The 16246-nt window shown below is 36.8% G+C and overlaps 1 protein-coding gene across 1 annotated transcript in view; it reads left to right on the top strand.

Moving 5' to 3' along the window:
* The window catches only part of LOC131456986 (uncharacterized), a 36232-nt gene that overhangs the window by 3770 nt on the left and 16216 nt on the right, over positions 1–16246 (top strand). The window contains exons 3-4 of the mRNA XM_058625718.1: positions 309–370; positions 3905–3974. Of these exons, the coding sequence (XP_058481701.1) occupies positions 309–370; positions 3905–3974 (132 nt within the window). The remainder of the gene's footprint in view (positions 1–308; positions 371–3904; positions 3975–16246) is intronic.

Here is a 16246-nt window from a genome sequence, read left to right as displayed (position 1 = left end):
GTGTCGCCGGACACGTTTTTGTTGTCGTAAAAATAAGAAGGCATCATCAGAATGAGCAGTGTTTTTGTTTCCAAACCTGACCTACTTCTGGTGACTCACACCTTTGCTCACGTGAGGTCCTTGAACGCACCTGTTACTTAATAACACACACCTGAAGTGTGGACCCGTCAATCATCTCCTCAGCTGCACATTAAAGCCCATATCAACACATTTCCAATTCACAATGTGCTTTAAATAAACTCAGGACTTTATGGTGTTGATGTGAGGTCGGTATGAACTCAAATCAGTGATTGTTTTTTGCTCTGCAGGGTTCAAGAGCAGTGCACCATCCAGAAAACAGGCAGTTTTTAGTGTCATGCTGCACAAAGAGGTAGGTTCTGTGCACACACTTTGACACATTAGATATACAAATAAACAATGGCTGTGTTCCATTGAGCTGCTGCTACTGATGTTATGGATTAAGGTCCACTCACAACTTGCATAGACTCTTGGATTAGGGTTGCAAAGATTAATCGATTGTTCATCGATAACTAAATTAATTGTCAACTATTTTGATCATCGGTTATTTGGGTTTTTGAAAATAATTAAAACAAGCATTCAGATTTTTCAGCTTCTTAAATGTGAATATTTTCCGACAAAGAAATCATTCAAACTGAAACATTTTGGTTTGTGGACAGAACACATCAGGTTTGGGAAACAACCGAATAGGCTTTTTGTGGACCAAAATAATACTCAATTAATAAAATAATGCGTTATTATTCAGATGATAATGTTGACATGATTTGCAAAAAATTTAATGATCCACTCATTTATCTATTTACATATTTACATTTATTATTATTACTTCCACTGCTGTGAAATAATACGCCCTTGTGTTTTATTATATAGATTCCTTGATACCACTTTTTTTATTATCTGATACCAGTACCGATATCAGGACCTCGGGTATGGACTGTTGCCGATATCGCTCCAATATAGAAGTTGTTACGTATTTTTAAACAAGCTGTTTACATTTGAGCTGTTACATTTATGACCTATAGCCATAACAAGCTGATTGTGTTTCAACTGTACAACAAATATTTTAAAGAAGAAATAAATGGCTTATATATATATATATATATATATATATATATATATGTGTATATGTGTGTATATATGTATATATAAGCCATCACTAGTGTACAGCAAGAAAGATCTTAACCCAAGTATTATTTGTTTGTGATATTATGATGAAGGTATGTGGAAAAATGCTGTTTTTAAATGGACATATTTTATTTAGTTTATTGCTGTTCAGTGTCTTTCATTTGCCTTCGTTAACGTTATTATGTACACCTGTGCTTGCTACCTCTCAAACTGTCTACTGTAAAAAAGAGGGGGGGCAGAGATAAGCATGTTTATTTTTAATGTAAAATGTTGTATGGTGATTCTATATATATTAATTTGTAATCGGTTTTACTCATTTCCTTCCATATTTATATTAAACTTTACACAAGTAACTTCAAAGAACAATGATTTTTCTACAATGTTGAAGTAAGCATACTATATTTTCTTTATAGGCATAACAGAAATATCTGACCACAAGATCTTTTAAGTGTTTTTAAGGCATTCTCTGTTACTCTGGTGTATTTGGTGTATTTATAAATATTGAAATCCTCCCTATAATTCACTTTGAGCAGTGCTTCCAAATATCCAAACTCCAAATGATGAGCTTTTCCATCCCATTGTGCAGAAATGTAAAGATAGTTTAAAAGTTGGACAGAGAAAAAAAAGACCGTGGAAGTCAAATTGACGTGTGTGAGTGTGAGAGAGAGAGAGTGTACAGTATGTGCCTCTGCCTCTCACTCGTCTAGACGCCTGTGCTCTGTCACTGCAGCTGTCTGCAGACGCTGCAGTCATATGACATGGGGAGTCTTGCGCCCCAAACCCCCCTCCCGCCCCATGTCGGCGTTTTTGGGCCAAGATGGCTGCTATAGCATTGCTGTTGCCCAGGATGTATATGAATTGAAGAGAGGGTGAAACCTAGTAGCACTGCATTTCATTTACATTAAGATGAAAAAGATATGACCTCTTCTGAGTAAACACAAAGGAGACGGTGAACACCTTAACCTATATTTGCCGTGTATCGTTGACTGGGTGATGATTTAGATTGTAGTAACGAAGCCCAATAAAGGAAGCTTTTCAGTATTTTCACACAATTTCTTGCATTGATGGAAGTTCTTGCTGGCTCATTTCTCCATCACTGTCTGTTATTAGGGAAACTTGGCAGCCATTTTGTCTGATTCATCACCGCCAAAGGCTTGTAATGTATTTTGTGGCATTGTTGTGAAAACACATAATTGCTGCTATAGCTACATGTTATATAAATATAAGTGGCGACTACTGGTTAGGATTTTTATTGTTATATACAGCCTGTGCCGTATATGCTTTTAAAAAGAGTATTTCTAAAGCCATATCCTTAAGACTTAACTGTATCTGTTGAATATACTCACTCACTCAGATCTCACATCTTGCAGGCAGTGTGGAAAATAATAACCACTTATTGTTTCCTCATTGTGACAGAAATGTTGTGAACACATGTGTTCACAACATTTCTGTTGTAATGTGAAATGTTTAAATATAACCGTTGAACATAAAGTCAATACTTTATAGTAGATAACCAATATATATGGGAGGTTTTTTTCCCTCGTGCTTGCTCACTATTTAAACATTAATATTAGGTGTAGACATTTCTTTTTATGGAATTATGGAAGGAGTCAATCAGAAAGGTCATTTGATCACTCTCCTAAATCTGAGATCTATGGTAGATCTCATTGGCACTGAAGGAAAGATAATCTGGAATAGTTTTGTTTTTATTATTACCTCATTATTTCAAACATTTTTTGTATTAGACTTAATTCAGTGTTGTAGGAACTCTTGTCATGACTGTCATCAAGTGGTTTCTACAATTATGCAAAATAAAATCTCATATTCTTTTTGGATTGTGACGATAACCAACGATTATATATTATCAATTACATTTACTGCTTGAAAAGTGTGTAGATGTGTAGGTTTTTAAATTCTAAGTAGCTGCAGTGTGCTGCAGTCGTCCAGGGCGGAGGGAGGCTACAGGCGATATTAACTTTGACTTCGAAAAAGTACCTCGAGCTTCACTCTGACATTACAGGTTACTTTCACTACGTGAGTGTGTGATGTTTATCTGTTTGCCATATCAGTGACCAGCCCGGACAGATCTCTTCATTATCACCTACTTAGGCAGCTCCTCTTAGTCTCGTCTTGTCATTTTCCCTTAATGGTTTTCGAGTGCTTGTTGAGTTTGTTTTCACTGGAGCGTGCAGCTACTCTCAAAAACATGCAGCATCTCTGCAGGCCTCTCCCAAACCTGATCCAGTGTCTGACATGAAAAACTATAGCAATTACATTTATAGAGCTGAGAAAGTTTTTTAACGCAGAGTTTTAGGTTGATAAGATTCTCTCACAATAGCGTTTAGAGCTTTGCGTTGTCTTAATGTGGAAAATTGTGAAAGAACATGCATTGTTTCTTGCGTCCTCAGCACTAAAATGTATACATTTATAGTGTAGATACAATTTGACAGGAAACTGATCACTTGTTTGTGTTTTGTAATCGTGACCTTGCTCATAAATGGAGGAGAATCTGTGTGACCGCTGCTAAATATGAAAGCGATGCATCGATCAATACCTTGTTTAATTATAATATATGCAGCGTCAACAAGATATCAGATTTTTAAAGGGGATATATTTAAAAATATCTATATACGGTTGATATATACAGTTCTGTGACCGATTAGGAATTGCTTTCAAATTATATTTTCCCTCTCAGCCGAATGTGTATCTGTGAATATTTGTTGTGCTTTACTAATGTGTTTTTATTGTGTTTTTCTTCCAGGAGAACCATGGTGTCTTGCAGCCCGTCGCACCCTCGTGTCTGTGACGCTGGAGTGTGTCCACCCAAAACGGTAAGTTTGCGTTGACCTGTTAATTGAAGCACATTTGGGCACGTTCAAAGTTGAGAACAATTTGAGGAATGCTTTAAGGTGCTGCAGTGGGCCAATGTGATTTTGCCTCAGGGGGGAATAAAGGCCTGCTGCTCACCAGCTCTGGCTTGCAATGCCAGTTCTTGCATGATAGGATGCTAAAGAAATGGGTGATCAAATTCACTGCAGCCATTCACTCGTCACCTGTGATGATTTTTTTTTTATATATATATATATTATTGTTATTATTTATTTATTTGAGCTCTCCATAAGATAAATCATGGTTATGGATCTCATAACTTGAGGCATAGTCGGCAAATGCTGATGCAAGAGGGGCTCTGACTCTTCCTCCTGTTTTCCTATTGGCTCACTGTCTCCACCCACAGTCACGAGGTCTAACATTATGATGATGTCTGGAGAAATCTGGCTTTCATTTGGCTTCTAATGCCTCTAGAGCTACAATGAGACGACCTCTTGGTTTATTTCAGTAAGTCAAATGTGAGCATATGATTTCAAAGCATGGCTCTTTATGTCAGCAGCACCTGCCATTGTCTGTTTTGTTCTGTTTTTTAACCTCAAAAGACACTGCCGCGTAATGACGCAGTTTCCTCCGAGATTAATATGGTATATTTTAAAATCAAGGCATTTCCCAGTTTTTTTTAAAGGAGTCTCCTGGCAGTCTGCCAGCACATGGATCCATTTGCCCCTTCTCTCCTAAGAGCATAAGTGCACAGCTGTGACCCTTCGCTGGTCCAGGCCACTGATATCTCAAAGCCAGCAGCGTCCATTTTAGGTTTTAGGCAGTGGCGAAAGAGATGAACTGTAACTGTAGCATTTCTGAGCTTAAATCCTGTGAGAAGATGCATCAACTTTTCACGTGTAAACAATCCTTTCAATGGGACAAATGTTATATTATATATATATATATATATTGAACAAAATAAGTATTGTAATTTGTACTTTTATTTTAAAAAATGTGTCAAATGTCGTGCCATTCATTTTTGATTTGATCGTGAAACGTTCCTATTTTGTTTTCGTACTTTTTAAAGCTAATGCAACAAATGTCCGTAAGATTTAAATTTCAAATGTAGAATGACGGCAGTTTGAAGGAATTAAATTACACACATAAAGTATTGTATTACACTCGTGTATTAACGGTATAAAATTACATTAAATGTGTGAAAATATTTGCTACTCGGTTAAGTGCATTGTGTAGTTTCTTTTGGGGGGGTGGAAAATAATATGGATATTATATTTATATTTTATATATAAAACGTATTTAATTTAAGGTGTGTGGATTGTTAAAGTTTTCACTTGGTAAAATATAAGAAGAATTATTAGGTCTCAATTAAATTACATAACATTTAATAACGCTTATTTGACGCTTTAAATACAATTTATTTTCCAACTCCTGCATTATATTATTTGACATAATGGTTTGTGGTGTTTCATCACAATCAATAATGAAATTAAAATGTTAAAATTGTAACTCCATATTATTTCAGTACGCAGTGTTATGCACAATACGAGTTTAATTATTAGAAAATGTATATAATATCATTTATTGTTTTTTGATTTGTAATTGCGCACACACACACACACACGTGACATACTGGGGCATTATTAGTTTGTTTCTAAAATCTAGAAAAATAAAAGTGATATTTTTTATACCGTAAATGCACATTAGAAGAGCATCCACCCATAACAACAGTTATTTAAATGTATGTTATGATGTGAAAGTGCTAAAAGGTTTAGGTGACCTTAACCTCCTTGAATGCTAGTTTTTGGTCCAGTGTTCAGAGCTGCTCAAAGCCACACTGTGTTCTGATGCCACCTCACACAACAGTGGCTGTCAGTAACATATTAAGCTGGGCCTCTGGTCTGTTTCCTCCCAACATGGAGAGAGAAAAGGCACTGTGGGTGAATGCATGTGTTCTGTTTTGTGGCGTAATGAGGAAACCAGGGCAGGTTGGAGTTACTAAAACCTGTAGATTAAAGTCAGATTGAGAGTTGGGCTTGAAAATGTTGACGGAACGAAGCAAAATTTGACAAAAACAAACACAATTTGGACATTTCTTTTTAATTATAGCCATGAACCTTCAAAATCCCCGCATTAAATTTGCAAGAGTGATTGAATAGTTTTTAAGGTTTTTATCCATCCATCTTCTTTTTTTAACCATAATATTTGTAGCGGTCAGTTACCGTTGAGTGCATTTCGTTTAAATTAATTGCGTTGTTTATCACGTAAACGGTTGTGTCTTCAGCATGGTATAAAGTTAACGTTCGCTCAACAATTAAGAGTTGATCTTGTGTATCGCAGACCCTTTTTGTTTATCATTAAAACAAACGCAGTCACACCACAGACACTGACTTGAGAGTGAATCCAAGCTGTGTAGCCACATCATCACTGCTACCGTCTCACAAATATCACCACCCTCATTAGATGAAGGCTGAAATTACACAGCGTCTATAGTGTAAATGTCAGCGGCTAAACACTTGTTTCTCTCCAGCACAGGGAGAGAGAGATAAACAAATAACTCATGCTTGTTGACTAGAGTGTAAATGTTGGCTGTTTGTGATTCAGGCGGTCTTAAGATATGCACATGTAGCATGTCCGTTCCCACTCAGCTGCGTAGCCTTGACAGCTTCAGCAATACTTCCTGTTTTCATTTGACTGCAAATCTACCACTGAGTTTTAAATGGAGTGTGCTCGTCTATAACGCCCTCGTGAGCGCTACAAAGAAGGCTGTAGGCCTGGGTGACCACTGCTGACTGCAGCGCGAGGCTTCATGCCTGCTGGAACTGAACAAGTGCTTAGTTACTGGGGAAGAAACTTTTGGCCTGAGATGAACTTCTGCCTTTTTTTCTTTTTTTTCTTAACTTTCACTGAATCCTTTTGAGCAAAGTAGAAAATATGCAGCTGCATTGATGAGCAGTCATCTCCACTGAGCTTAATAAAACATGGATCCTTCATTAAAATGACAGGATCAACTCAATATGTGTTTGTTTTAATAACACAAACAAAAGCAATAAAAACCAGTTGTTTCTGCTGTTGTGGAATAATAAGTCATCTGACATTTAGATTTGTATTCTGAGTAATGATATACTTTGTTGGCAAAAAAAGTGTTTTTAAAGGCTGTAGCAGGAGTTGTATCAAGACATTAAATCAAATATCATAATATTTATGATATTAAGTGTTGATTTCTTAAAAAAAATACATGGAATACATATGAAATTATATTAGGAAACTTGGTTCACAACTTGTTCAAGTTGTCTAAATAGTTGTGTAATGTTCCAGCTGAATTTGACCATATTTATAGGTGATTTAATTGTTCCTTCCACCTCTAAATATCTTGTTCAACATTAAAAACAAATGTATAATAAGTGTGTAACGCGGCTCATAAATACCTAGAATTCAAGAATCACTGTCATTGTTTTTAATTTCATTTCAGGGTATATTACGGTTATTACAGTGTATTGTCGTCGTCCTGTGCAAACAAACCTCTTAAAAAAGGAAATGTTTCCAGCTTCATATTGAGATATATCTTGTGTATCAGGACATTGCCTAAAAATATTGATATGTTATTTATAAGCCATATTTCCCATCTTAAAACTTGAATCATTTCTCTTAAATAAAGTCATACGCCACAGCTTTAGGTCCAGTTGCCAGTTTTGTTGTTGTGGCTGATGGATATGAGTTTGTACTCTCTATTCTATTTCATACAAAATAATAAAATGTTCATAATCTTTTCCCACCCTCAGTTAAAAATCTTTTTCTCTTCCACCACAAAGATGCTGTAACAAAAGTGTAACTTGTTGCATTGACTTTATGAATCGACTAAAGAGAAACTACAAAACTACACAGGTTTTCAAATCTCACGTGTTTGTTTGTGTGTGTGAAGAATAAATATTGCAGCACCTTCATCGAATGATGAAACAAACCTATGGAGCAATACGAGCCTGTAGTGGACGCGGTGGTGAAAAGTATACACATCAGCTATCGGCCAATATTCACTATAACGTTGTCTTGCAAATGAGATGATATCTAATAATCGCCAGTGCAGACAATCGCCAGTGCAGACAATCTTATGCAATGTGTTTCCAGTTGAATAAGAGGCTGAAAAAGCTTCTTTTGACTCAAGGTAGGGCTAATTTTGTGATTTGATTTGTGATATAACTCTTTAATTTGAGCTTCAGTTCGATATTTGCTGTGTGATCAGTTTGAAACAACATGGACTTTCATCATATAAGATGCCATCAAAATGGTAACTACTATACTACTTCTGTAATGTAAAAAAAATGGTATACTACACAGAATAGTAATTGTTTTTTTTCATTTGAAAACAATAGATGATCCAGCCCTAATTCAAGATGGCATTAAAGTTTATCTTGTTAGTTTGGATGACTGAATTTGAAAAAGTATGAAAAAGCTGAAAGACGTTAAAACAGTTCACAGTCCATTTCCCGGCCAATAACAACAAAAATAATACAAACCACAATCAATCAAATTGTTATTTTCACCACTTTATCAGCAGCATTAATGTTCACGATCAGTTAGGGCTGCAAAAATAATCACAAAATACCAATATAGCTCAGTACGATCAAGTGCAATATCCATAATGTATCTTCTTTTGATTCTGACAACAATATGTCATAACAGTGTTATAATGAAATTCTGCAGTGCAGCAGGAAATTCAGTGACCCGTATCATAGCAGGGGGAAAAAAAAGTTTTCTTTGACAGATGCCAAAGAATTTCAAATCATCATGATTTTGAACACATGGTTTTTCCATACAATGACAGTTGGGATATAAAAATGTTCAGTTGTGCTGTTTATGAATCGTATCGCAAAATCTCTGAAAACCATCACAAATAGGATTTTTTTTGCATCCTTTTTGTGCATCCTTAGAAATGACAAAATATCCCCGTGGATATGATTTTATGTCAGTATTTGTGTAATAAAAATGTAAAAGTCCTTGAACGTCCTCCAGCGTCAGACTTAAACATACAGCTCAGAGGCTTGACTTCAAAGTCAGAAAGGTACGACTTGAGGGTGTCTGTGCGTGCATGCTCGCATTTTTCCCTAATTGGGGCTTATTTTAACACACCTGGACTACCTGCTTTCACTTTGACCTTTGACCTGTTGTGAATTAAGACACTGGGTGGAGCAGGAGCTTATCAACCCTGCGGTTCATCATAGCAAGAGGAGGCTGCGCCATGACTAAATTGTAAATCCCTCTTCTCTCGAAGGTAAAAAAAACAAACATATTCTTTTAAATGAGTGTGTAAGAAAAACACACCTGTACCAAGTTTTTTTTTTAAAAAAAAAAAAACCACTAAGTCTCCCTGGACTTTTTAAATGTTCCCTATTTCATTGATCTCTATATTTGGCAGCATGTTTCATATTTGACTCCCCATAAGCTAAATGGGAAGTGCAGACTGCAGGGACTCTTTGCTGTCACACAATGGCGTGGAAAGGTCAGGCCTAATGAAGTCAGGGGTGTGACCCCTAGTATTCAGTGACTTTGCGTGGGCCCCCGTCCCACCGCTGCAGCCGTGCCGGTTAATCCCTTTTTGATCCTAATTGATAGGCATTAACATGATCCTTATCCAGGAGCTGTGTTTTGTCTTCCGCAGCCCGTCTCTCTGGGTGTCGGTGACACAAAGTGTGAAAGCGTTAAACCAAATGTGAAATTGATATTTTTGTGTGTTTGTGTGCTCGAAATCTGGCTGTGTTTCCAAAAAACACTCACACAAAAGTGCTGCGTGTTGAGTGTTTGCCCTTTGAGGCTCTTAACAGGACTTAGCACATGACCTCTGGAGTCCGACTGTCATGTGAATGGTACCAGCCCATTTCCAGTTTGTTTTCCTTTGAGTCCCCTTTATCTTCATCACTCGACGATTACCGCCTTTTAACCGCTGACTAATTACCCTCATTAAAATGTTTGCATTGACTCAAAGTCAGGGCAAATGTCACTTTCATTAAAGTACAGGTGTTGGTCCCAGTTCCCAAAGGCCCTAATGTCATTTAGCAGCTATATGTATTTTTTTTTTTTTTTTTTTTTTAAACAAAAAACTATAAAATGCCATCATTTAAGCAGTTACTTTCTCTTAATTGTCAATTTTGAACAGTTATTGAGTCAGTTGTCTAACGTTATAGAAACTAGAAGCTGTTGTTCACTTAAATATCAAAGAGTTAAACTGTTGTTACTTTTAATAAAAATAAAATTAAATCTATTTCATTATGATGACAGGTCTGAACCTGTATTCAGTCTGAGCAGTTCTTTGTTTTTCTATGTTTCTCAAATCACTGAAATGACATGATTTGTTGGTTTCATAGTTATGATTCCACAACTACTCACTTTCATCTTTTTTAGGGTTCACTTTAGGTGATTTCAGTCAATAATCTCAATCCTTTAGTCTGTTTTTTTCTTAAAATGTTGTAGTGTTGCATCATGACGTTTAAGGGTGTGTGTATAAGGAACACTGTTTTCATTTTAAATTTACATGGAAAGAGCACAAAAGGAAGTTATTAAACGGTTACTTATTCACATTCAACATGAACCAAAAACCTTAACCACAATCTGATGAAGGGAGAAACGCCTCCACACTGGCTTATAGAAACACTTCACCTTTAACCCTACTGTAGTACAGTTGTTGACATATTCTTAATACAGTAAAATTAACAATGTGTTAAGTGCAAAGGGCAAAATTATGACTTGACTGGTACATATAAAGAATAACTTAGATTACACAGTAATTAGTTTGTTCTATTGATTCTTGAGAAAAGTTTTGAAAAAAAACATCTCATTCCATTTTCTTCCTGATACTTATTTGATGTTTTATTTCTCCACCATTTGCATATTTCCGATTTTGGTTTATTTACTTTTTGACGTTTCTGTCAAAATGAGCAAGATAGCATGTGAACACTAATATCAACATGTTTTTTTTTTTTTTAAATACACAAACATGCTTATTACAAAAGCCTTTGTTTTTTTGTGTTTTGAGTAGTTTATGGACAACCATATGTGGGATTGTTTTTTTGTGTGTGTGTGTGTGTCCCCCCTTGTTTTCTCAAACCTGCACAATTAAGAAGCTCGTCTTGCTGTTGTGCTCAGTAGCGTGCATCAGCCCACTTTAACTAGAAAATGCCAGGTGTCGTGTTGGTTCTTGTTGGTTTCACACAGCGACTCCGGTCCCTCCCCGGATCCGAGTTCTCAGGTCTCCGTAGGATTGAGTGTAATTTCCAGCTTGTTTGTTGCAGCGAATAATGAGTCGTCTCTAAGACCTGATGACATAATTTGGCGATTTCGACGCAAGAAAATAACCAATTATAAAGCTAAGAAAGTACAGATTGGGACAAGGCTTGTGTACTTCACATGACTGGCACCACCTGCCCTCTATATGTCACACTCACTTCACTTATCCCACAGTTGTGAAACAGAGCTGGTGTGTGTGCCAGTTGTGTGCAAAACCCCCAGCAGACACACATAATGAATCCGTAGTGGAATGGACTTTTTTTTTTTTATGTCTGCTGTTTTTCAGATTTCATTTGCTCGTGAAGAATAATTTGACGTGAGAAATGGGAAGTAAGGGGAAACCTCTTAGTGCTGCTGTCTTTACTGAGGCAGCAGGAAAGTTGAGAGCGAGAACACTGGAGAGAAAGTTCTGGAAATGTTAGTGTTTATATCTGAGCAGTGGAGTTTTGTGTTTCCTTGGACAGTGTCTTGTCAGATTCCGTAGTTTGACCTGTTGCGGCTTTGGTTCTCTTGCATCTGGTATTGGAAAATGTTGTTGTTTTTTTTAAAAAATGTGTTGGGAGTCGACATTTAGCAGGGCAGGAACATGGTGTTTGATCATATGCAGCATTGCGTGAGGAGCTTCTCCTCAGTTCTAGCTGTGGTTGTGAATCTTTCCTCTGCATTATTTTTCCCCCCCTTCCACACCTGCTGTTTGAAGGAAGAAAAAGAAAAAAAAAAACTGGAGAAAGTGGTTCATGAATACAAAACACTTTTTCTGTTTGTGAGACTTTCAGATCACCTCAACTTTCAACATCCATGTCAACACTGCAGTGTTTTTAAATTGTCAACCGCGAGGAAAAATAATTGCTACATCATCTCCACACCATGCGTCTCACTTTCAAATCATTTAAAGAAATATGTAACTGCTTCATTTCTTAATCTGTGTATATTTCTCTTCATGGCTGGAGCAACTGTTTCCCTTGATGATCCGTTATTTTGTGATTCAGATTTTATTATAATGTCGTGTCACCAGCAACTTACTACCATCAACAAAACTCTGTAAACTTTCTGGGTTTTTCTTTTCTTTTTTTTTCCTTGCGGTGGAATGGTGGCTTGTAGTTTCTTCATAGGACAAAAGAAAAACAACATCAGCCATCACATAAGTTTGTGTGTGTGTGTGTGAGAAGTTTGACTGTCACTCTAAAGTTTCCACAATAGGTGCAGTATGAAGTCATAATCATTACGGAGCAGTTTTAGACTGTGATTTGCTTGAGTTTCAGCAGAAATAAAACTGACACATTCATATGTACGTCTCCTGCTCTCAATATTGTTTACATAGGAAGACGGATTATTTAAAAAAAGAGAGATGTAAAGTGGTGTCAGAATGTTACTGCATCACAGCACACTCTCTGTGAGGATGTGTTGAAATTTAGCACATCCTTTTCTGAGAGTGCAAGGATGAGAGGAGCTCGTTGTCATGTGTGAAATACGTGTTTGTTGCAGTAAATTCCGCTCTTCTCAAGATGTAGTTGTCAAAAATCATGCAACCACACTGTCATTAAAACAAAGAGGTTTATTTATCTTTGCTCTCTGTTTTAGTGTGAATTTGTTGGTTAATGTTGTAGCTTAATAGTTTAATGTAGTTTAATTTCTTTTGTTTTACTTATACATGTTGTGATTATCACCTGACATTTGTGGGCTCAGAGTTGCTGTGAAATTGGTAAAATAAAATAAAAAAAGGTAGAAAAGCAGTAAGAGATTAACCAAAGTGCATTTTCAAAGTGGTTTCTAATACTTAACTACAACTGAAATTGAAATTTGACATCTTGGACGTTACTTACTTTCATTAACTTCATCCAAAACGTCATAAGTGTATGTGTTTTATGTTTGCATATTCTGTTTGTAGAGCTGGTAAAATATGGCCAAAAAACATTATCACAATCAATATGGATACGTTTAGAGATGAATGCTTGAAGTAAAATTTGGGTTCTGCGGTTTTGTTGGAAGAAACATGTTAATCGACTATCACAAATATGAAATTTCAAGCGATTAACATCATAATTTTATAACATACACTTTCCTTTGCTAATATATTACTGTTATTTTATCGTGCCCAGTCTTGCATGTAGGTCTGCCAACAGTGTACATGCTGTATATTGTGTGATATTGGCTGTTTGTCATTGAAATGCTCAACATTCAACACGTCTCCCTGACACCATCACTGCATTCATTCATTCATGTAAAACAGATTTCTGTGCTGTAACAGTAGAGCTGTGGTCCTGCTGCAGACTCACTAATATACATGTAGAGTAAATCGAGGCTGATGGACAGAGGACAGTGTGACAGGTTCTCTAGATGTAAGAAAAAAAATGAACAAACTTTTTTGAATCCCACAATTCCTCCGAGTTGTCGCCATTGTCGTATAATGTTTGCTAAACTATACGTCCTCGTCTTTGTGTCTGTACACAATACCTCTGTGCACGTCATTGTTACTCGTGTCGGTAAAGAAATGTGAAGCGTTGTTTTGAAATCAGTTTTCCTGACAAAAGCAGGTGGTCCCATGTGGACGGGCCACTCAGTCTAACTTTACTTCTCAGTGCTGCCGCCGCACATTCACCTTTCTCCTGACAGAAAAAAAAACATTCAACGTCAAGGGCAGCATCACCTTTGCCACTAATGAGATTGTTTATTTAGCAAATTTCCTTGTGGACTTGAACTGTGAGAGAAACGGGCCATGCATAGCAAAGCACATAATCAACTTTAGTAAAGCAGAGCTCCTAAAGCCCCAGGTTAAACATTTTGTGACCGTTTATAACACAATGTAGTTTATCTGCAGTGGCTTTGTGTTAAACGTGTAAACCTCCCCTCTAAGGTGGCTGCATCAAACAGACCATGTTATTATTTTACCCTGAACAAAGAAGGGACTGGATTTAAAAATGTATGTATTCCTAAAAAGAAAAAGATCACTGGGACATTTTCTTTTTTAACTTCAGGCACTGAAGCTCTATGAGAACGATCACGTGGCCCTTGTGAACCAAGACTCATCCAGGGCTATAACTATAATTTAATTAGTAGTAAAGTTCTCTGATTTCAGCTTCAGGTAACCTGAACTTTTATATTTTCATGGACCAAACGACGAGTAATGGTTTAATTGAGAAAATAATCAACAGATCAATCAATAATGAAAAATAGCCAGTCTTGCATTCAGAAGATAAACAAAAAAGGTGAAAAACAAACGACAAAGAAGGAACTTTTCCATAAATGTCGAATTTTTCAGCTTCAACAGGTGAACTAATCAGCACCTGAGTTTTCCAAGGCAACATAATCTGTAATTGGGGGAAAATTCCATGTATGAAATGAATCAAAGCACATGACGATTGGTGTGTATTTATTATGGCTGTGCATCTCCACTGGTCTTATGTCTTTGGTTCCACGATGCATCACGATGCCTTCCATCCACCCTCAGTGTTCTATATTAATGCACATGGCTTCTTTTTCGTCAATCAGCATAAGCAGTTGGGATACATACGAACGTTAAAAAAGGATTTACCCTTGGAAAAAACTAAATTAATGCAACTGCAGTCTAACCTGCAGCTTCTAGCAACTGAAGAGTCGCAATGGTAATCTTATTTGCTGTCACTGCATTGATGCAGCATCATCATAATGTGTCCGTGTCCATCGTGGTGCGTCTCAGAAGCAATTTTTATTGTATTTATAAGGATAGAAATGCTGCTAATTCTCAGTTTATCAGCTTTGTGTTATACCTGTGCAGAAGCAAATTCTACAATCTCTTTGATTACCTTGTGAGATTTGTTTATTTGAGTGTGTATATATAGCATTAAGTCACAAGCATTTTATCCAAAACTGTCACATATTTTAGTCATTTTTTCAACATTTTAATCAAATGTAGAACTAGGGTTGTGTTTTTTGGTGAAAAGGTTATAATACATATTCTTATAACTGGATGATTTAATATTGCGATAAATAGCTTATTTTAACCCTTTAACACCGAGCATATCACTGACGAAATGTTTGTGCGAGTGCACTTTACATTGCAGTATTTACACGACGGTTTGTGCGATCGGGGAAAAACCGCTGAGAAGTCGCACATCAAAGCCAACGTGTGGTTATAACGGAGATTTCATAGTTTTTCCTGTTTTTACACATTGAGACAACGACTCAAACAAATGTCATGTTGTGAAATGGGTTTTACACCTTTCAAAATTCTAATTCGACATGCAAAATCTGTTGTTGGTGTACAACTTTTCTAAATAAAACTTACTCACAGGACATTTTTCTCTCCCTTTCATGGTTAAAATAAGCAAAAGAAAAGTCTAGAAGGACATAAGCATTTAGAAATTTCTTGATGAAATAACATTGTTATAACTGTGTGAGGAGTGGAAGCAGAAAATCAAATGCTCTAAAGCTTGATGCCAACTAGTGGTCGGAGGCTTCAATCCAATGCGAAACCACTATCGAGAATCTTGCCCGTATATCGATTTTTAGCGCTTCAAATAATAAATACAGTGTCGGGCTATGAAATGTCCAAGTATTGTGGTCTCTCAGTATTTTTCTTGCAGTCCTGTAGAAGAGCATGTGCTGTAGTGCATGTGTGCCACAGCACAATTTAATTTCTGCTTAAATCCGTGGTCTGCAGACCTGCTTCATCAAAGCCCTTGCACATTGCTTTATTTGCTGATGGAGATTGGCTTCCAATCTCTGCGTAAATGTGTGGAGCTTTACTGTATGTTTGCTTATCAGTGCAGCCATCCCATCTATTCAAACAGCAGTCCTTTCATTTAAGGCTGTGTGTGCTGGCTGGGCTGTTTTTTTTTTTTTTTTTCCCTTCCTGGGACCTTTTCTGTTATTTTGGGACCAGATGGCGAGGGGGCACGGAAGCGCCTCTTTTGTCCGGGCGCCCCTGTGAAAAGAAGCTGTCCTCCCTAATGTAATCAGCGGCACCGGAAGGGTCCATTTTGGGGCTGTGAAAGAAGACAATTGGGTTTGGACACGT

The sequence above is a fragment of the Solea solea genome, chromosome 1, assembly GCF_958295425.1.
Source record: "Solea solea chromosome 1, fSolSol10.1, whole genome shotgun sequence".
In the NCBI taxonomy this organism is placed as follows: Eukaryota; Metazoa; Chordata; class Actinopteri; order Pleuronectiformes; family Soleidae; genus Solea; species Solea solea.
The sequence above is the reverse complement of the archived record's forward strand: the minus strand, read 5'-3'. Positions and strand labels throughout refer to the sequence as shown.